Source organism: Eptatretus burgeri, chromosome 2 (assembly GCF_056783735.1).
Source record: "Eptatretus burgeri isolate ZD-2024b chromosome 2, Ebu_testis_v1, whole genome shotgun sequence".
Lineage (NCBI taxonomy): Eukaryota > Metazoa > Chordata > Myxini > Myxiniformes > Myxinidae > Eptatretus > Eptatretus burgeri.
Genome location: NC_140962.1, coordinates 32,069,441 through 32,093,158, shown reverse-complemented (window position 1 = coordinate 32,093,158; position 23,718 = coordinate 32,069,441). Strand labels below are relative to the sequence as shown.

Genomic DNA, 23,718 nt, shown 5'->3' with positions numbered 1-23,718 from the left:
AAAAACAGTGCTGGAACTTAGAATACTGGATGTGGGCTTACGGGTAAGAATTGGAGGTGGGCGTTGACCGAGTAGAGGCACAATTAGTGATGTGCCAGCTTCTACCTCCACAACCAACATATCCCTGAAGTCGGCAAGACAGTCTGGCTTGAAGTGGATGTCATAACAACAGCTCATGCCAGGAGCCAGAAGATTTGAATGGGATGGAAAGTGACCTAAGAGAAAAACAGCAATGCTTGGAGAGAGAAAGAGAAATAACTTTATGTGTTGTAGTCCATCAGCTAAGATCTGTATTTTTAGTGTGAATACTTATTTCACCGAAACAAATGAAAAATGTGCCATATGATGCTTACACTACCCGATTTTTGAAAAATCTATGATGGACTCCCATTTCCGGTATCTTTCTTCGGGAATCACCCTATTTCTGGAAGTACCCATCCCTGATCGTTCAAAGTGTATTTAAGCCGATTCCACTATTTAGAATTTTATTCCACTCGTTAGATTTTGGGAAAACCATAACTTTAGCAAGATAAAATAATTGAGATGATATTTTAATTGCAAAATTGTTTGAATGTGTTGCTATTTTGGGTGATTTGAAGCGGAAGTGGAAATATGGAAACAAACGGAAGTGGAAGAAAGGCCATAGTAAGGAGCGCGTGAAAGAGATGTACAGTATGATTTAATTTTGTTTGGTTTCCTGCTGCACGCAAAGTAGAGGCTGATATGCACATGATTCTCCATGCAAAACATGCAAATGGCCCGACAGTTATTCATGCTGATGAAACAGATGTCGTCATATTACTAATTGGGCACAGTTATCTGCTTACAGACACGCACATGAAATTGGGCAAAGACCAGGATAATCGAAATCGATAAGGTAAAAATCAAGCTTCGTGCCAAAATTGCATCCTCACATTTCAAGCCAGGAAATCTGCAGATCTCTGATTGGGATGCATGCTTTCACAGGGTGTGATTCAATTTCTGCTTTTGCTGGAAAGGGAAAGGCGAAAGCACTGAAATTGCTGATGCAGCATCAATATTTTGTGGAAGCCTTCACATCACTTGGGCACTACCAGAAGAATTACACAACAATCTGGAAGAATTCGTTTGCACTTTTCATGGAAAGTGACTGCACAACATTGATCTTTTCCATTATCAGCTCCAGCTCTATTGCACAAAGGCTGGAAAGGTTTTTTGTAAGGTAGATTTGTAAACAGTGCAGTTATGTTGCTGCAAATTTTTTATATTAATGAATAAATTGGTAATCAAAAACGACATGAGATTCAGATATGATGAGAATTTATGAAGTAGAAGAGGAAACTTTAACTTTAAAAACTGGTCTTCCCCCTCAGATGATCCAAAAAGCAACGAGGTTAGCGGAGAGGTCAATTTCGAAACCAAATACTGTATTTCCTTGAATTATCGACCCGGAGCACTTATTAATTCAGGGGATTCCTCGAGGTGCACTTATTTAAGGAAATACACGACACACTTTGATGTGTGACTTGCAAAGTTGAAAAATTCTTCTGAGGGGAAAATGCGTTTTGATCATTAACGAAATTTGAAGAACATATAGACCCCGGTTTGTTGATAAGCTACATTTTCGCGCATCCATCATACCTTTACATAATCTGTGCACCAAAGCAAGTATTTAAAACCACATTTCACTTGTTTCAGCCATGTGAGTATTTAGCACCATAGACCACCACCAACAACAACACCAGTTTTGGAATGTGTGGTTTCAGACCTATAATGTACTTATAAAAGAACATTTAATGCAAATATAATTGTGTTGACAAGCATGCATGAATGGTGAGGGAATTGTTATTGAGGAAAGAGGGGAAAAAATACATCCATCCATACTCAAGCATGCAAGTAAATAAATAAATAAATAATGATGCTGCTGAAATGGTGAGTGGGCAAGTAAATGCATTCATCAGCTCAGTAAAATGAAGTAATATTTAATGAGTGCAATCAACTTCAACTTCTATTACTTTGGTCAAAGATGTTCATGACATCGATATATAACGGAACAAGTGTATCTATATCCAGCCACGAAGAGCACCTTTTATATACAGGGTGTTCCAAAAGTCACCTCGAGATTTAGAAATTAAATAAAATTTCTGTTTTTTAATCATTTGTTTTCCTTTTCTTTTCAGAATTTAGATTAACATTTGGAAATTACCCATGGAAACATTCACAACTGAACAAAGAACCAAAAATCGTGGAATTTTATTTTAAATTTCATCGATCAATTATTCTCACCCAAAGAGCGTGGACACCGAATAATATCGCAAAATTCAGAAATTTATTGGCCATCACGTTCTCCTGATTTGACGCCTCCAGATTATTTTATTTGGGGTTACCTAAAGGAGCGTGTATACATCAATAAGGCCTTAGTCACATTTGGCACGGCGGCCATAGGGTCTACAAAATCTACGGCCACTAGCAATTATATGGTGGCCACAGTATTTTCATGGTCACACAATGTAGCAGTCACATATGTTTTTATTTTTCGGGTAGCCGCACGGGGTATTTAGAAATTGTGGAGACCGAAAACGTGGGGGTGCCGTACGGTCTTTGATTTGATGTCACACGGTGACCTTAGGGCGTCCCTGCGGCGCCATAGAATTTTCAAGGCAGATGCAAGGTAGCCTCAAGGTGCCCGCAAGGCGACCGCCGGGGGGCCCTAAGGCGAACGTGCAGCCAGACGGACACTAACGAGTGGGTATATATCCCAGTTCTTTTTTTACTGAAATAAAAATATACCAGTTCGGAATATACCAGTATATATAACTGAATATACTTTAACTATAATATATATAACTGAATATACCAGTTCGGAGTATAGGCAAACACCTATACTCCGATCTCTAGCGGTAGCGCACGGTGGACGCAAGGTCGACGCAGACTGCCACGGAGGCCGTACGTAGGAGGCACGGCAGGCGTAGGGAAACTGTGCGTCGACCCTGCGTTGCCCGCAGGTAGTCACACAGACCGCAAGGCCACCGTACGTTGAACACAGGGACGCCTTAGGACTACACTACGGCGACCGTGGAAATAGTGCGGCCACCGTAATTTTTTGGAGGTTGGCAAAATTCATTTTTCATTGATAAGAGCCTACGGCAGCCGCACGAATAACGCAAGCCCACCGTACACCCTACGTACGGTCGACGTGGAACACATCTACGTCATGGCTACAGCTTGTCGAATTGCTACGGCCAACCTGGAATTAAAAAAAGTTATAACGCCGCGGTATAATTCCACGGCGACCCCTACGGCCTGTAAAATATAGCCATACGGCGTAGGGCTACCCTGAGGCCACCTCAGAAACTCTGCAGCCGCCGCACGTTTCTGTCAATTCGGGGGGGGGGGGTACGGCCGCCGTATCGTAGCCGTAGAGCAAATGTGACTTAGGATTAAGCCCCATAAAATTCAACAGCTCAAGGATAACATCTGTGCAGAAATTCGAGGGCTGCAGCCAGAGTTATTGTCCACTGTTATGGAAAATGCTGTCGAAAGAGCCCATCTCAGCGAAGCCGAAAATTGAGGACATCTAAACTGTCATTTTTCATAAATAAAGCAAATTTATCTCCATTTTGTAAATTTTATTTTGGTGTAAAAATAATCATAAACTCGAACTACATTGTCGATGGCACACCATCGCATATTCCCACGTGCACTGCTTTGTCCCATTAACGCGAGGTGAAATTTTATTGATTTAAAAAGCTATGACAATTTTTTTTTTTTGTTATCGACCCCCATGACCCCAACCCCTCTGGCCCGGCCCCTGGGGGTCATATCAAAAATCCGAAAGTGTTGTGCACTTCCCCATACATATATCTACTATGTCCCAAAGTTTCAAGTTCCTATTTCAAAAGGTGTAGGAGGAGTTACAGGGTAAGACGTACGGATGGGCATACGGACGGACGGCGGAGACAATCCCAATATTCCCGCTTTTCTTCGAAAGTGTGGGAATAAAAATTAAATGTTTCATTTTTAAGTTTCTTTAACGGTTCCGTTGGCATGCTTGCTGGAGTGCTGAAGCCACTTGGCCACTCAAGCTTCAATCTCTACAAACTTCTGTGGTGATACCATGGCTCGGTTCTCCATGGGGACATTTTTGTAGTGAGGAAGGCAAAATTAGAGTACAATGGGTAAAAAATGTTTTTAGTTGTTAGAAAGCAATGAATCGCCACATCACGGCAGGATAGTCAAGAGGTACGCACACTTGCTCTAAGCTGTCTAGCCTGGGTTTGAATCCCGACCGATATATAAAATGTCATCCTGGTGTTTCACAGGATGCAGCTCAGTTCCAGGCGGAGACACTGCCTTGCAGGGACAGTTTATGCTGCAGACAGCCAGCATGAGGAGAGATGTGGGCACTGCTTGAGTGAGGGTGTGGTGAGAGGCTGTGGCAGGCAAATGCATTGGGCTGTGAAGAAATCCTCTGCAGCTCGTGTGTAGCTTCCCAAACGAGGTATTCTGACGTCTCTCTCCCACAGTTTGTACCACCCACATTTATAGCCTCTGCCACCACCTGCATCTGTGACACAATTAGTCCCTTCCAGCTCAGCCACTCTTCGTCCGGTTGCCCAGTCTGGGGGTAGAGCAAACAAAAACCTTAACCTGTAACTCAATCATTTGGCGGCTTAATGGCGTGATGATGGCGGCTTTCCCACCTGAACTCACACCTAATGGGCTATCAAAATGCTGAAAATAACAATTAGAGCAGATTGCAAAGGTAAGAACATGAAAAAGGAGTTTCAAAGGATGGAGGTTTTAGATACAAACATGTGGGAAAGGTAGACAACAGCTTTCTACACATAAAATGATGTGTATCTCATAGCACAATTAAATTACCTCATACTTACGCTAAAACATACAATATGGGAAATAACTACCCTATACTCTGCAAATTTACCTCCTAGAATGCATTCTCGCAACAATACTGCTCACCTTCTCCAATAGAGAAGTACCCAGTGTGTGGTGGAATAACTCTTAGCTGATGGCTTCGCGTTGTCACATTGCAGAACTCAATAAATGTCTGTTAAGTGCATGAGAAATATGAGCCACTTGAGGGAGTTTAAGGAGTCATCCACATAATACGTAAGCAGGAAATGGGTAGAGGTAAGGGGTTAATTGGGAAAATGAAAATGGAGAAAAAGAAGAGCACGGAGGAGGAAGTTACAAGAGAGGGGTAGAGGGAAGAGACAAAACAAAGAAGATTGTGAGATGTAAGCATATACGGATACAAATAACATCAAGGGGAGGAAAAGTGGATGGACAAGTTAAAAAATAATTCCACTATTTGTTCCAATGTAATATACACTGTATGTGGCTCATAAGTGTGTGAAATAGACATGAAAATTGCAAGTATTTATGCAAAATAAAGTGTAGAATAGGAAAAATGCAGCACTTACTTCATACACTTTTCCTAATTCATAGTGACTGAAGATAACGGTTGAAGGCTTAGCTGTGATTACTGGACCAGTTTCTTCAGGAAAACTGCAATACAATACACAGTATTGGCATGCAACTATATAGATAGAACGTTGCTAATTTAGTTATATAAAAAGGACCTTACTACCGATTCTTGCATTCAGGTTCTGACAATGGAGGGCAGTATGGTTGAGAATGATGTGGGAAAATCTCTCCAGCAGAGGATGACAATGACAGATGCTGTAGGTTATTGAGGCATGATGCAAAATGTGCTGGGTTTCTCAACACTGTACTCCTGTCGACCTTCACCGCATCTGCCTTTCTCAGTTTCCTTCTTGCCACCAGTGATTTCTAGACAACAATCCTTCATCAATATTATAGTTTCATTATTGGAATGACCATTTTTTTCTGAACCCAAACATTTTTAGCATCATAAGGTGTGGTCAAAACATTGCCAGACTCATAATCATCAGCCAGAAGATGTAGTATATACTCTTGGACATGATACCATACATGAAGCAGTATTAAATCATCCTTTCTGAGTGGCAGGTGACTCCATATTAAATCCACCGTTCATTGTTGAGTCGTCACTGAATGTCTTTATTTTATTTGTAAAATAGAAAAAAATAATTTGACATGAATGCATCAATGGATGCCTCTGTCCACGTTAGACATCAATCCACTGTTACATTTGATGGGAGAGAGAGAGAGAGAGAGAGAGAGAGAGAGAGAGAGAGAGAGAGAGAGAGAGAGAGAGAGAGAGATGTAGAGAGAGAGAGAGAGAGGTGGAGAGAGAGAGAGAGAGAGAGAGAGAGAGAGAGAGAGAGAGAGAGAGAGAGAGAGAGAGAGAGAGAGAGAGAGAGAGAGAGAGAGAGAGAGGTAGAGAGAGAGAGAGAGGTGGAGAGAGGTGGAGAGAGAGGTGGAGAGAGGTGGAGAGAGAGGTGGAGAGAGAGGTGGAGAGAGAGGTGGAGAGAGGTGGAGAGAGAGGTGGAGAGAGAGGTGGAGAGAGGTGGAGAGAGGTGGAGAGAGAGGTGGAGAGAGGTGGAGAGAGGTGGAGAGAGGTAGAGAGAGGTAGAGGTAGAGGTAGAGGTAGAGGTAGAGGTAGAGGTAGAGGTAGAGGTAGAGGTAGAGGTAGAGGTGGAGAGGTGGAGAGGTGGAGAGGTGGAGAGGTAGAGGTAGAGGTAGAGGTAGAGGTAGAGGTAGAGGTAGAGGTAGAGGTAGAGGTAGAGGTAGAGGTAGAGGTAGAGGTAGAGGTAGAGGTAGAGGTAGAGAGAGAGAGAGAGAGAGAGAGAGAGAGAGAGAGAGAGAGAGAGAGAGAGAGAGAGAGAGAGAGAGAGAGAGAGAGAGAGAGAGAGAGAGAGAGAGAGAGAGAACATCAGATGCTTTGAACTCAAGTATTGATCTGCAAAATTATTTTCAAAGGGCGCATGCCCTTTGACCTGTTGAATCCAAAATTGATTCAGTTCACTTCTGCCAAGTTTGGTTGAAATCCTTCTGTGGTCCACAAGTTATTGTGGTAACAAAGATTTTCAATTAACTGTGACATGATGATAGACTTTTGACCTTTTGAACCCAAAATGGAAACAGTTAATGTTTGCATCATAATTCATACTTGTACCAAGTTTGGTCAAGATTACTTCAGTGGTTAACAAGTTATCATGAAAACAAAAATCTGCTATGCATACACGCATGCATGTATGATCGTCGGATGTCCAGCCGGACGGACAACCCGAAAACACAATGCCTCCTACACCTTCAGCTTCTAAGATGTAAAAACCAGCTTCTGAAATGAAATATAAAACAAGTTTATGGGAACATTGCATTCTCTTGCTGTTCTCTTTGTGAATGGCCTCTTATACAGTTTGATAAAACGAAACATATTCTGGATGTCCTGCTGATGTCACAATAACATCTCTTCATCTCATACTTTCCATTTAAGTAAAAGGAAAACAGAAGCAAAACTAGAACAGCACTTGGTTTAGTGCATACCTCTGCCAGGCTGAAGAGTTTACGTTTTTGTATCCCACTGATAGACTGGATCAGGATCTTCACCAAAATCCAATAAATTTAGCCTCGTCACATACACAACCTGTCCACAAAGTTTCATTCAAAGCCATCCATCATTTTTAAAATATCGTGCTCGACATCGTTTTTGGCCCGATCACTCAATAACGAAGAATCACTTTTAAAATTCTCATATCCGGTTCCGTATCTGAATATTCACCAAAATCTAATCAATTCCTCCGTGTCAAACACCCAACCTGTCCAACATGTTCCATCCAAATCTCCCCATAACTTTTTGAGATATCCTGCTCACAAACAAAATAGACAGACAGACAAATAGGGATGAAAACATAACTTCCATCCACCTTCAGTCAAACCAAATTGAAAATCATTCCAAACAGGAAAAGTACAGTTTTTAAGAACGTCATAAAGGACACAAACAACGAGCACAACAACTAATGTAACCTGTTAAATAAGATGGTGTAAAAGGCAGTGTATCCCCAGTGATAAACTTCCGAAAAAAAATTTTTCTTCGACCTTTAAAATCTATATATTACTTAAACTCTCATCATATATATATATATATATATATATATATATATATATATATGTATGTTCCCAAAATACAGCCAAAACGGTACATGATAGCACAAAAATTTTAGGGCCACCTTACTTACCATTCGCCTGCGGTGTGCAGTATCAAGTTTCGTTCAAATCGTGCAACGAAAAAAATAATTTAAAAAATCAATTTCCGTTTCAGTCAAGTACTCTTCGGGAGTATTTGATCAATGTAAACAACCTCAGCGGTATAGTTCGCTGGAGCTATCTTTTTTTTTTCTTGAAATGATTTTTTTTTTCATCAACCGCTGTCACAACGGGAACTCGTCCATGGGCCCAGGCATATATCGGTACCATCTGAGGAAACCAAACTTTAGGGCTACTAAGTTATTGGTAGCGACTATATGATTATTTCAATATGTGATAACCGTTCAAGAAGAGCAGCTTAGTGTATGTATTTTGCATTTTTACCATTTTACCATTCTGAGATATTGACGTTTTGCGGGAAAATCACACAATGGACTATTGACACATCCCATGAAGGTAATATCATTCAATAACAGCTCAGGATATCCAGATTTGTTATCTGCACACTTACAACAAGCATACTTCCCATCTTGAGGCACATCTCGGTTAAGATCGGCACCACGAACCCATTCGGACGGATTCCCATGGATCAGACGATCGAGGAGACTGTCAACAAAGACACACAGACACCTGGAGGAACGAAAGGATTCAGCCTGAATCCAGGAGCTGTGACCCGATACTATCTGACGTCAGATTACCGCAGTATGTACCTTGGGCACCTGAGGGATATGGTAGGTCGAAGTCACTCCCAGCTGAACCATCCAGATCTGCAGTTACCTAGGATCAGGAGGGATGAGGCTGACATCCAATCCTTGGTGGATCTCATGGAGAACAGCTGGCTGGATCCACTGAGTCCTGATCAAGCACAGTTTGTCAGCTTGTCGACCGCTACTGTTGCTCCTCCTGATGTTGCCAATGACCTCCTCACGGCTCGCACGGTAGGAGAGGAGGCATACCAGGATTTCACGAAGAAACGCCTGGAGACAAATCCACCAACTGCACAGTTCAATGACAAGATGACAAAAAGGAACTTCAAAACATTCACCCACATCCGGAAGAAACCAACCAGCAAAGCGCAGGTCAAAAAAATTGTTCTCAAGGCTGACAGGAACCTGTTTGGGCACATGATCCTCGTTGCTCAGAGTCGAGATCTGCACATGAGAGATGTCTTGGCGCACCCCCTGGGGCCCTTGCCATGGTCAATTGCTAATGGCGATGGATCTCTGTGGAAGACGAACAAAGCAACCCTTGCCAGAGAGCTGGAAAAAAGTGTTTCTCCCGCTGAAGTTATTGCAGAGCCATCAGCAACTGTCATTGATGGCATGAGCCAGGTACAGAAGATGAAAGGGAATGAGAAAACGTTTTCACAGCTGGCTGAAGCGATACTGTCAACGGCTCTTCATGATGGAGCCCAGAGTAAACGCATTGATGTTGTCTTCGATGTTTACCAAGAGACATCCATCAAAGACGCAGAGAGATGTAACAGAGGTGCAAGCACAGCAATCCAGTTCAGGAGCATCGTACTGGGCCACAACATTCAGCAGTGGAGGAAACTGCTCTGCAGCTCTTCCAACAAGGCAAGTCAATCAAGTTCCTGGTAGAGGAGTGGAAAGAACCAAAAAGCAGGGAGAAACTGAAGGAAAAGTTGCTCTATGTAACCTGCGAAGAGGTCTGCTACAAGCTCACCAAGGACCACTGGGAGGAAGTGGCAGAGCTGAAGTCCACACAGGAGGAAGCAGACACCCGAATGCTTCTGCATGCTCTGCATGCAGCAGAGGCTGGGTACAAGGCTGTGGTGATCACTGCCGAAGATACAGATGTCCTCATGCTGTGTCTTGCCTTGAATAAGGACATCACATGCCCCGTGTATCAGAAGTGTGGTACGCAAACCCACACACGGTTCCTAGACATTGACAAGCTTGCTAGATCGATGGGAGACAGTGTCTGTGATGCCCTGGCTGGACTGCACATGTTCTCCGGTTGTGATGCAGTCCCATGGACTATAAAGCTGCCAGTCTGCAATGGTTATCACATCAAAATATGATTTATATATATACACCAATTCAAAAATCATAACTAGGATTGGTTTCCTTAGATGGTATATTTCAATGGATGGATGGTATATTATATTTCAATTCAATTATCCACTTGAAAACTGTGGAGCACAAATCACTTTTTTGATACTTTCAAAACCCTTCCATTTTGCAGCACTTGGACAAAATATTATGGCATTTTACATCATCATGACCAATCAAATTTGCCACTCACAGACCCAGCTCATTTCCTTGTTTCTCAAGACTTGCCGGGTATAGTGTTCCATGAACTGTTTAGTTTATGTTGATTTCCATTTCACTTTAGAATATTCAGATAAAATTCAGATCCCAGTTATTTCATCACCTTGCTTTTGCATAACGTTGACATTTTATCCTCTTCATCTGAAGAAAATGCCTTTTTGCTGGTTTTAAAGATTGTCTGACGTCCTGTTGGTTTAGAAGAACAGTCTTCTGTGGCAATTTTCATACAACTCCTTTTTGACGAGTCGTCTTCAACTACATTTCTTGGTGTTGGCATACATGGTGTCACTGTATGATTAAAAAGTGAAACTGTTTTTGCACAATTCGAAACAACAACATATTGTACTCTGCTGTGTTCATACTTGAAAATTGTTCTCTTATTAACAAACAATATTCTGTAAATTGTCAAGCAAATTGAAAAAAAACTATTTCTGGATATTTCCAAAGAATAAGTAACTGATGAAGACAACACTAAATAATGAATGAATGGTAATAACTAAATTGATTGCACTTCATTTAGTCGAAGATAGCTGCTCACATAAAACATAGGAACCTACCTGGTAAATCTATTTTCATGAGGAAGTTGCTGCCGAGACAACAACCACATTCAACAATAGCAGGCAATGCAACTTGATGTCAAGGAAGGACCAGGAAGACCAGACCACTTGCTACCCATAGTTTCAGTAAGAAATAGCAATTTACCGAGGATGCCGGTAATAACTTGCCTTCTCTACATGAAAGACAATGTGGGATCTTTTACATGCAGAAACAACCAGTACTGGCAGACGGTTCCTTCTGGTTGTCATTCTACCAATGGACGGCACACAGATGGTTGCATCGCGCTGCTTGTGAAACACCAGGGTGACAGTTTATATCTGGCTCGATCAGTGATTCTCAACCAGGGGTAAATTTACCCCTGGGGGGTAAAAATTTACATGGCAGGGGGTAATATATCATACCTGAAAATTAAGTTCTGACGATTTTTTTCAGCAACTTCAGACAAAATCAATAACACTGTTATCGTTGTGATGTGAGACAGACAACGCATAATACATTATAACATATAGACTCTCACATTCCATACAAATTGTTCTATACAGACTCAAAAATCAATTCCACCTGCACCCCCCCCCACCGCAATTTTCCGCAAAATACATCAAGCCGAAGGGGTAAATGACAGAGGAAGGGTTGAGAATCACTGGGCTAGATAGTTCACCAGCAACTGCACATATTTCTTGGGTCTAGACTATCCTGCCGACCCACAATGAAAGAAACACCTCAGGGGGTGTTTAGGAGTTTTCACTCTTATCATGGCTCTCCAGAGTGTCATTGGTGACCCCTGGCAAGCAGCAAGGCCCCTTGTGAAGAAGCCACCTGGCTGGCTGTACCCAAAAATGCCCATCAATGATTGGAAACCATTTGAAAAAGTCCAGAAAGGGACACAGACCCCTCCAAGGCTAGGACCTCAGTTTGTGCAGCCACCAAGCAGCCAGATTGTGTACCAAAAAGAACAGACTGCACCTTCTCCAGTGAGGAAGAAGCATCTCCACCTGACAATGAGGTAGAGCTCTGCACAGAAATAAAAAGCTGAATAGGTGCTGCCTGCCCCCAAAATCAACAAGAACTAAGCTTCAGAAGAATTAATATTCTATTCCAGAAAGAAGGGAACTACAGCATCGAGGAGAAGGAGCTATTTTCTACTGCAAAGCATATGCATGGAAAGGGAGAACATTTAATGGAGTAATTTGGTCCTTGAAACGTGAGCTCATACCAAAATGAAGGTGGATACTTTGAGTCCTGGGATGACTCGTTGCACCTTCTGAAACCCACAAATGGATATTCCAACCAACAGAAGAAAGGTGGAGTTTGCCACTGGAGATTTAAATCTAAAAGGCATTGAAGTTTGCTTTGAAGTTTTTATCTCTGCCAGAAGTTTGCACCTCATTTGTGTCCCATGATGTCACATAAATAAATAGCATAAACAACAATCACATTCGGTATTTTTATAGCAGAGAGTATATATGTATTCCAATGCTTATTCAGTGTGCTCCCTCACTTTCAGCATTTGGGGTACAATGTACCAACCTTTTATGGGGGTACAAGAAAGTAATACAAAAACATGTGAAGTACCAGAAAGCAAATTAATTGAAAAAAATTTGAACAAGCATAAATTTAACCATTCTCATTTTAGCCTTATACATCCTCTCATCAAGTGGACATTCATCATTATTGGCATGGTCACAGATTGTACTCGCCAACCTTTGCTGTGATTCTTCGTAAAAATTTTTGCAAAACCTTTTTTGAAACTGGTGAGCTCAGTTCAGGGGCTCGAAGCTGATTTAGCACAAGTGAAGAAGACTGAAAATGTTCTTGCCATTGCTTGAGAGACTCAACATTCATGTTGTATTCAGCATAAGGAGATGCAAAACAAAGCCAACCATAGTGTAGACCACAAAGAGCTGTACAAGTGTAATCCAGAATCACAGATGTACAATTCATATTTGTCTACATGATGGTTTGTTTCTTTGTAACTCTGTACAGTCACCTAAAACTAGCACCAAACAGTAAAAAGAACTTGTGTATACTCTTTTGCAAAAGATGTGTCTGGTTCACAAGTGGGCCTACTCTATGTCATGATATGAATGTCTATATGTTATTCATGTATTAAAATACATGCAGAGGTATGCAATTTCTGTGCGTGTAATACAAACACAGGTGAGTATTAAATTGAGTGAATATTATAATTCATGGACTGTATGGTTCAAAGATTAATGGAAAGGGGCACAATGATGAAAGAGGAAGTTGCTGCCAAGAAAAGAAATTTCCCCCAGGTCAGGACAAATATACTCAATGCAAGGGTAAAATTATACTGGTCAGTATGCAATCATAATAGTGCATTGAGATTGGTGAACATTTAGTAGCTGATGGTACAATGGAACAAATATACTTTGGGGTAGGCTTGTGCGAAGAGTAAATTCCAAGTTCCTGGTGAATATATTTTAAATACACTAGAAAAAATACACCAGCATTTTGAAGGTTTTCAATATTCCAGATTTGTACACGATGAGCAATGTACAGTGATTTGTACACAATGTCAGATTTCAGGAAAGCAATTTTTAAGTTTTTAATATGGTCACAATGAAAATTGATAGGAAGATGAGAAATGGGTGCAGGAATGTTTTTATAGTAGTGGGGAAGAGGCCAGCATAAGGCAGATGGAATTTATGAGAGGCATTCAAAAAGTTCTCAAAATGGGGTATTCTTTGGCTTTAGCCATGGTTTTTAGCTCACAAAACAAATCTCATGTACAGGTATTTAAAAACTTGAAAATTCCCCCCAGGTCAGGATAATCAGCAGCTGTGACTAACCCTCAGACTGTAGCACATGAGGTCAATGTATAAATCATGGAGGATCACTGTGTTAACGTCATCAAAATATCCATAGAACTTGTAATTTATCAATGCAGCAATTTCATCATCATTCACGAATATATGTGCATGTCCAATGTCTCAGCAAGATGGAATTCCTGAGGTCAAAGCAAATACAATGAACAGCAATGGCTGGCATGATGTCACAAGCTTGTCAAACTGTTCAAAACAGATCTATCTGGCAGGATCAATTGTCTGGTAACTGGTGATAAAATTTATTTCACCACTGGGATTCTTAAACCAAATTGAAATCCATGCACAATGTGAGTGCCGGGGGGTGTTCAGGCAAAACAAAAATTTGACATTTTTGAAAAAAAAAAAGTTGGATTTTCTTTGTTTTTAATCGCTCTATAGTGTCTAAGCCTTTGTAGCTATGTAAAAGGTAATATTAAATGATCCCTGACCCCATTCTTAATGGGTGTAGGGAAGCGTTTTTGGCCCCCACAAAAAAACAAAATTTGATTTCTCAAAATGCCAACATGATTAGAACAACACCGAACACTGCCGGGTACACCTGCTTGTACTATACTATATTCTATATACAATTTGAGAAGTTACCTTTGTGTTTGTATGTCTATATACAATTCTGAAATGTTAGACGGAATGGGTTGAAAATTGGTGGTTGTACTTTTGAGAGAGAAGGGGGTTGGGGGTTGGGCGTGTATTCGGAGGGGGGGGTGTTCCCCTGGAAGGTTTTTGGCAGTAAAAAAAAGGTGGAGTTTTGTTTCATGCACGTATTCAATCAGGTTACACCTAAACAAAGATGAAGAGAATGACAATTTCACATGAACAAAACAGGACGAAAATGTCTGGCGAAAAGGCATAGGAATCAAGAGCAATTTGGAAATTATCCCAGCCAGAAAAAACAGTATTCGTTCACTTTATATAATATTTGAAAACCAGTACCTTTTAGAGCTGCCACTGTCCAATGTCTTGGCAGATTATAATCTTCAGGTCTTATTAGATGGTTTCTTTTCAGCAGTGAGTCATCTAAGTAGTACTTGATGCCATCTTGGACAGCTGACATATCAAAATAAAATGCAGAAAAACATGTATTTTGAAGGTTTTCGAGACTCTAAATTGTGCACATCGAGCAAGTGAAAGCAATGACATGTTTTTCTTGGAAGGTGTTTTTCTTTACTCCCTGAATACTCACGAAGTATATTCAACAGTAATGAGCTATATCCAAAGAGCCATCTTTGGTAGAAGTTGCCATGTGACTGCAATTTAAGTAGAAATCCATAACTCCAATAAATAAACATAGGTATCGGCAAACAAAATGGCTTATCATGAAAGGATCACTATCAGAAGAAGGGCTATCAGAAGAAATTACTCTGGTTTAATTTCATTTCCATATTAGAGGGGAGTGTGCATAACTCTAGGCCATCCTGCCATCCCACGTGTTAATATTTTTTATGCCTCTGGTGACGATGTCGGCGGTGGCATAAGTTTTCAGGTTGTCCGTTCACCTATATGCACGTCTGTCCGTACGTACATGTGCATATTCTGTTTTCTCTGAAACCACTGATAGATGCAACTCATCATACAGATTTTTGTCATGATAATTATGACGTCATAGGTCACCTTGGGTGGCAGCCATGTTGTAAAAACGGAAAAAATTCTGGACCTCCGTATCTCCTAAACCACAAGATGGAAAAAATTGAAACTTGGCACCTCGCAACTACTCTGCATGTGGAATAAGAGTGCTTTTACTATGATGTCATTAGTGAAGTGGTATCCCAGTCAAAACTCGACAAGTAGAATGCTGCATTCTAACAGTATGAAAATTTCTGTGGTTCATCGAGGGAAAGATATGAACACAGAAAAAGTTATGACATCATCAATCATGTGGTAGGCAGTTATTTTGTTTTCAAAAAGGAAAAAAGAAAAAAAAATCTTCTTTTCCAGAACCGCTTTACAGATAAAACTGAAACTGCACCCAAATGATCGATTTGCCATGCTGAATAAAGTTAGAAAACTATGATGTCATAGGTCACATGGTCTGGACAAAAAAACCTTATCTGACCAATGTGAAATTCCAAAGACGTTATCGGCCACCCATTCTTAATTTAATTTAATAAAAAGAACATCATGGGTCAGGTGTCCGATCAAAGAAGGGTTGTATCGAAGCGGGGCGGCTTGGTTTTGTTTTTCACCATCAAAATTTGAAAAAAAATTCACCATAGATGCGACTACTCATGTGGAATGTTTTTGTGATAACTATGGCGTCATAGGTTACATGGTGTGGCAGCCATTTTGGAAAAAATGAAAAACTTTGGACCTTTGTATCTGTGAAACCGCTCCATGGAAAAAATTGAAACTTGGCACATGTGAAATACAATCCAAGGGAAACAAGCATGATTTTTTTGATGTCATATGTGGCTTCATTATGACATCATAATTGCATATGTCAAACACTATCCGATCAGTAAGAAAATTTTTGAGGGTCATCTCGTGCTCAATTGTAATTGGCCAAAAAAAAAAAATGATGATGTCATCGGTCACATGATTTGGCAGCAATATTGTTTTTAACATAAAACCTTTAAAAATCTTCTTCTCTCTAACGGCTGAACAGATTGAGGCAAAATATTACAGGTATAATCGCCTATCCATGAGGAACAAAAAGTTCTCCACCTATGATGTCATGGGTCACATGGTTTGGCAGATAAGAATTTTTGAAGAATAAACATTTTAAAATCTTCTTCCACAGAACAGCTTGACAGATCAAGGGGAAACATCACTTGCACATCCCCCAAGCCTTGGGGATACTGTACTAGGGTGTTCACGAATAATTAATAGGTCACCTTGTCTGGCAGCCATATTGGTTTGAACAGAATTCTTTAAAATATCTTTCTCTTGAACCGCTTCCTCGATCGATGTGAAATCTCACAGTTATGATCGAGTAGAGGTGGAATATATGTTTTAAATTTCAACATGAACCGTTGCATGGTCTGGCAGACAGAATTATTTAATATTTTTAATCTGGGTTCAGGGATTTAAATCCCACTAGGTACAAGGATGTATAATGATGTAATAATGTGGGGAGTGGCATACTGGTGACATCGTGATGTCGAAGGTTGTCGTTCTGGTTTATTAATAATATTACCATCGGATGGAATTGACTGATTAATTTGTCATTATAATAATTTTGATGAAAAATCTAACTTGGATGACATGGAGGCTGGAGTCAGGATTGGAGGAATATGTATCAAAAACATAAGGTATGCTGATGACACTGCTCTGTTGGCATAAAGTAAAGAGCAATGAAATTTCTGCAGACAGTGAGGAAGGAAAATGTAAAACCTGGTCGTTATTTATACCTAAAAAAGATTAAAATCTTGTCAATTGAGAAGGTCGATGTATTCAGATTGGGCGCCGATTATATGGAAATATGGGAAAGTTTGATCTTCCTGGGTGCTAAGATTGAAGTTCATGAATAATGTAGAGGAGATATTAATAGCCAAATAACATTGGGGAGAACAGCAATGTCACGATTGACAAAGATCTGGAAAGACAAAGATGTGACAATACAAACCAAGAGGAGATTGGTGAACACTGGTATTTCCAGTTGCAATGTATGGATACGAGTCATTGTCAGTGACTAAGAAACAAAGGAAGAAGATTGACGGTTTTGAAATATGGTGTTGGAGACAAATGTTTAAAAAAAGCTCAATGGACTGTAAGAAGAACAAGTCTGGAGACGGCGATGGTTCACGAGCGGTATTTGACGATGTAGATTGTTTCAGAAGTCAAGGATGAGACAATGTGATAATTTTTGACCAAGTTATAAAAATGATCAACATGATGTGGTACGAGTGACAGGTTATTAGCTGCAAAATGTCGAAAACCCAGTTTCGTTCAACAACTTTAAAAATTTGGCCTTTGCATAACCTTTAAAGGTCACAAAACAATGTTGTGGACATTAAAATAAGGAAACAGGATACGTATGAATAGCTTATTGGAGACAGTTCATTGAAGAAGGTTGAAAACCCGGTTCGATTCCCACAACTTTGAAAATTTGACCTTTGTGGCGTTTAAAGGTCAAAGGTCAAGGATTATGACCTTTGGTGCAAAACTTCCTCCGGAACATTCCAGGAACAATACAACGTCATATAGGCTATATGGCATTTCGCACTCCTCGGATTATCCATACTTTGATGAAATTAGCGTAAAAACAAACTTGAAGGGGGCGCCACGGACAAGGTGTTCGAGATAGAGCAAAATGGTTTCAAGACTTTAGGTGGGGAATGACCTCAAGATTATGCATAAAAAATATTGTCATCCTAGCTCTCAAAGTTTGGGCGTTCGTATGATTTTTATGTCAAAATTCGCAATTTTCTAAGTTCGTGACCTTGTAACCTTGACCTTGGGACGAAAATGAAAAATCGAGCTCTGTGGGGCTATGCAGGTGCCATTGGGCTAACCAAATACCAAAACCCCTGCCAGATTCGACAAACCCCCTCGGAGAAGATGGATTTTTATGTCAAAATTCGCAATTTTCTAAGTTCGTGACCTTGTGACCTTGACCTTGGGACGAAAATGAAAAATCGAGGTCCGTGGGGCTATGCAGGTGCCATTGGACTAACCAAATACTGAAACCCCTGTCAGATTCGACAAACCCCCTTGGATAAGATGCAAATTGAAATTGGCTACCCCCTAAAAACACATGTTTTTTGGGCGTGGCTCCACCCATAATGGGCGCACCACGCCCATTCTCAGGAAAACACAACTCGATCATGATATAAACCTACCACCAAAATTTTATCAGGATCGGATCAAAACCCACGGAGCTATGCTCGGGACATACAGACAGACAGACAAGCCGGTTGGCGGACATGGGTAGTCGACTACCCAATAGAACCTGACGCAATGGGCCCGTTCGATGGGGAATAACCTGAGGATTCAGCAAAGAAAATTCATGATTCTAGCTTCAAGGGTTAATGCTGCAGATTGTTTTTCCGTTAAAATAACCCCACATTTTTTTTTTTTTTTGTATACCTTGGTCGAGGCTCGTATGAGAGCTAACACACAACTCACAGCAAGGAGGCATGAGACAAGAGGGGCGGGAGTGGAAGGGACAAAACAGTGGGGAACAGACACATTAGGTGAACTGTGGAAGGGAGAGGGATGGGGATGGGATGGGGAACATGGCGAAGAGAAGATGGACATTTCAGGGACTTTCAGGAAGGAAAGCAGGAGAAATGAAGGAAGTGGGCTTGGGTGGATTATCGGGGGTAGAAAAGATCGAGGATTTGGATGGGGGAAGATAAGAGGTGGTGGTGAACAGCTGTTTTGAAAGCCTGGAGGGAAGAATGGGAAAGAATAGAGTGAGGAAGTTTATTCCAAAGGCGGGAAAAAAGAGGAATGAAAGAGTGAAGATGAGCAGTGATTTTTGATTTTGGTAGTTTTACCAGAAGGGGGTTGTTGGCGGACCTTGAGCGCCCTGTGGAAATGTGGTGGGGACAAATCGCAGAGAGAGCAGTGGGGGCAAGGCTGGAGAGGAGTCGGTAGAAGACAGAAAGACCACCGACCAACCTGCGGTGATTGAGTGAGAGGCCCAAAGACTCAGCTTCATTGCGGGAGATGCCGATGATCTTAAAAGCCCTGGTTTCGACAGCGTGAAGCCGAGAAAGGTGGGAGGCAGGAGCACCAGCCCAGAGGGGAGAGCAGTACTCCATCAGGCTGCGGACAAAAGCTTTGTAAGTGGTCAGGAGCTCAAGAGGGCCGAGGAAGGACTTTGCACGACGGAGGATTCCCAGTCGGCGACTGGCTTTTGAGGCGAGGTTGGAAATGTGGCTTTCCCAGGAAAGGTCATGGCAGATAGTGAGACCTAGAAGCTTGAAAGAAAAGACTTCTTCCAGAGGATTGTTGAGAAAGTGGATGGGGGGGTTTTGTAAACGGTCCTTTCGAAGAGACATAGTGAGAGTGTGAGATTTGTCTGGATTGAAAGACATGTTCCACGTGTTGGACCAGTTTGTGATTTTATCCAGATCTGCAGTGAGCGAAGAAGCTGCTGCTTGCCGGTCTGAGGGATGACAGATGGTACGGCAGAGGGTGGAGTCGTCGGCAAAGAGAAATAGAGGATTTTCCAGAGAGTCCGAGAGATCATTGATGAAAACCAGAAAAAGAACAGGGCCCAGAACGCTACCTTGAGGAACTCCAGCCTGCACAGGAAGAGGGGATGAAAGAACTCCATTTAGGGCCACACGTTGACTGCGACAGGAGAGGAAGTCTGCGAGCCATGAGTGGAGATGGCCTTGAATACCATGGGAATACCATTTGGAGGTTTCTCGGCCGTTGCTTGGCAACGGAGGGGTCCATAGCAACGGTTCTTTCTCACACATAACTAGTACATACCATGAACCTACCATACCAGTTTCATGTATATCTGACTCATAGTCTCTGAGATATAATGAACTTCATTTTTTTATTGTTTTCGACCAGGGTTCATTCAAAGTCTATCTTTCTGACATTTTTCATAGGATCCGGCTGGAAATTTTTGACAATATGGCTGAATGGACTGCCCACAGTCGCTCGTGGCCCGATTTTTGAAAAAAAAATTTTTTATGATTTTTCAAAAATTTCAAAGTCCCGTTGCTAGGCAACGGTGGTGTCCATAGCAACGGTTCTCATTTGCACACAACTCGGTCATGGTATAAACCTACCAACCAAGTTTAATCGAAATCGCCATTGTATTAACGGAGCACTGGACCGAACAGAGGGACAGACAGACAGACAGACAGACAGACAGACAGACAGACAGACATATCGACGGAAATACTGATAATAAGGGTAGAATAAAAAACTCAACAATTTTTTTTTTCGACGAGATCGACTACCCAACAGACAGACAGACACACACACCGATAACGAATATAGTGGTCACTTATTTTTCGTGAGAATATTTTTTTCATGAACCAACTGGAACGGTACTCACTGGAGTGCATTCCTCTGCCAGGCTTAACAGTGTACGTATTGTATCCTAATGACTGGATCTGCATCTAAACCTTAACCAAAATCTAATCAACTTGTTCTTGTCACCTACCCAATTCATAGACCAAGTTTTGTCATAACTCGTCCACAACTTTTTGAAATATTGTGCTATATATTGTTTTTGGCAGTATCTCTCAATGGTGAAGAATCACTTAAAAATTTTGAGTATCCGGTCCGGATCCGGATCTTCACCAAAATCAAATTAATCCGTCCATTTCACACACCCAACTTGTCCAACAAGTTTCATCTGAATCCGTCCATATGCTTTGAGTATCCTTCTCACAGACAGACAAAGAAACAAAGAGACAGGGGTGAAAACACAATCTATGTCCATCTTTGATGGTGAAGGTAACAAACAAATCAGTGCTTGAATAAATTAGATCAGGTTGTACATTATAATTGCGCTGATGTGAATACAGAAACTGTCATACTTTGTTTGGATGCATTATGCATGCAGAAAATGAAAGTCTGGAGAAGTCAACTCTGCTGGGTATGGTTGAAGGAAAAAGAGGAAGAGGCAGACCTTTACTTGTGCTTGATGGATGGGGTGAAGACTGCAACCAAGCTGTTTCTGCCAGAGCTTCGGAAAGCAGTGCAGAATAGGGATGTTTGCAGAAATCTGATGATGAATGCCAGAAGTCAACCATGACTTGAAGGAACTGGATAGCTGGTTAGAATAATTTTACTTTTGGAAAGTGTGTGCAACAACGACTCTTAGCCTATACACCACCCATGTGTAAGTACATCCAATTTTCTTAATATTTCCCTCAGGTGAGTATTACACAATACTAGCGATCGTTAGGAATAAGGATATATGCATCGAATAAAGGTCACAAAAGGGCTATTGTATAAGGGTGTCAGGGGCAATATGGTGTACCACTTTTGCAAAAGTAGTTTCTGGAATGAAGCACTATATGCCTATCGATTCCACTAGTGAAGTTAGGTGATCGACCATAGTTTGAAAATTTTCCCGCCTTTTTTGACCGCGGGCCGCCATTTTGAAATTTCAGGAAAAATCCATATTTTTGGAAATAATATTTATTTTTTAATAAAATAAAATTAAAATATTTCTCTGTTTTTAGATGGCCGAATGCACTTCAGTAGGCACCATTATGATAGTAAGTACCCGTAAATATTATTCACAAAACTTGTCCCGACATTTTGAGAAGGGGTTGCCATTTTGGAAATTCAGTGAAAATCGAATATTTTGTGTATATCTAATGAATTTTTTATTATTATTATTCTTTGTGTACTTGCAGATAAACCTTGACTGACCAATGGTCAGGGCTCCTGTGGCTATGTGGGACAAGTTCGCTAGTTACAGGAAATTTTGCGAAAGTGCTAATTCTTTGCGTGTCGTAAATGATCTAGCTGAAAGAGGAATTAAGCTAGTGTCTGACTTTATTCATATGTGCAATGATGAGAAACAACGTCAAGCATTGCTTCAGTGCGTGGAAGAGCACAGGAAGCTTTACCCAGACTATACAAAACAAACGCTATGTTCTCTAGAAGATATCTGTGTGGTTGCTTGTTTGCTCGATTGTTATGTTGTCATATATGAAAACCATGTCGCTTAAAACACATTTGGTTGTTCTCATAATTAATTGATCATGCTCTTATTTGTCATTAATAATGTCTTTATGAAAACGCTACTACTGATATTCTGTAAATGCCGAACAATGTGCCCTGCAACAATTGTCAAAATATGGGATTTTCAGTGAAATTCCAAAATGGCAACCCTTTCTTAAAATGTTGGGACAAGTTGTGAATAATATTTACTGGTACCTACTGAAGTGCATTCGGCCATCTAAACACAGAGAAATATATATTTTAAAATATTCAAAAATCAATATTATTTCCAAAAATATGGATTTTTCCTGAAATTTCAAAATGGCGGCCCGCGGTCAAAAAAGGAGGGAAATTTTTCAAACTTTGGTCGATCACCTAACTTCACTAGTGTAATCGATAGGCACATAGTGTTTCATTCCGGCAATTACTTTTGCAAAAGTGGTACACCCTAAGGGGCAATATTGAACACACATAACACTTGAAGCCATGGCCGGGAAAAATCACATATGAGGCTCGAAGATACAAGTTATAAACAATCCATATCCAGTCCACATATTATCTGATAGATAAAAATCGGACATACAATGGGCATTTAAGCACCTTTATTAGCTAAAGAAAATTGCAGCCGAGCCAGCAGCCTACCAAGAGGCCTAGCAAGTCGAGATGGCTCGGATCCGTTAGTCTGTGGGGGATGAATTGAGCATAGAATGCCTCAAAGATGTCGGGTTTCATCCAAATTTATTTCAGTTTAGTGTCAGACAACAGTAGCGACTGAATAAAAAGGTAATTATATGTTGTATAGAATTGAATGAATAGTTTGTGGTTATAATAATTTTTACTTCCAGTAGGTGTGCCTCATGAAATACCACAATTATCCATTTATACACATGATCATGGAGTTCATCCAAGGTGGAAAACTCCCCAGAGAGGGGGGGGCAAATGAAATCTCTTTAACCAACCACAATCCCCCTGGCAAGTTTGGTTGAGATTGGATAAGTAACGACCGAATGTATCATGGTCAGACAGATAGACAGAAGGACAGACACACAGACACCAAAATGCGAATTTTAGAATGATAATTGTATTGAAACTAAGAGGGTAGAATGGTAAGGGAGAAGAGGTAAGGTTAGCTTGTGGGTTACCTCCCACAGCTTTCTCTAATTTAGTGGATAAGTTTGTGAGGTATGTGACAGACCCAGTTAAGGCCGAAATATTGGGTTCCGATGGAGAACATTGGCAGGAGCCTCAGATTCCGCAGGAGGGGGCTGCTTTACATGGGAGGGATGGGGGTGTCCATACATACATCATGTTCAGACTTTGGCATGAACCGTGTGATCAGAGGT

General features: G+C 40.9%; 1 protein-coding gene and 1 pseudogene across 1 annotated transcript in view; one reads left to right on the top strand and one right to left on the bottom strand.

Annotated features, from left to right (window-relative positions):
* Positions 1-21,421, bottom strand: part of LOC147031752 (deleted in lung and esophageal cancer protein 1-like) — a 127,005-nt gene extending 105,584 nt beyond the window's left edge. The window contains exons 1-7 of the mRNA XM_085866903.1: positions 21,330-21,421; positions 14,720-14,833; positions 10,489-10,673; positions 5,591-5,793; positions 5,424-5,508; positions 4,960-5,047; positions 42-215 (exon numbers count right to left, since the gene is read on the bottom strand). Of these exons, the coding sequence (XP_085723029.1) occupies positions 42-215; positions 4,960-5,047; positions 5,424-5,508; positions 5,591-5,793; positions 10,489-10,662 (724 nt within the window). The 5' untranslated portion in view covers positions 10,663-10,673; positions 14,720-14,833; positions 21,330-21,421. The remainder of the gene's footprint in view (positions 1-41; positions 216-4,959; positions 5,048-5,423; positions 5,509-5,590; positions 5,794-10,488; positions 10,674-14,719; positions 14,834-21,329) is intronic.
* LOC147031753 (uncharacterized) lies at positions 9,414-10,135 on the top strand (annotated as a pseudogene).
* Positions 21,422-23,718: the final 2,297 nt, after the last annotated feature.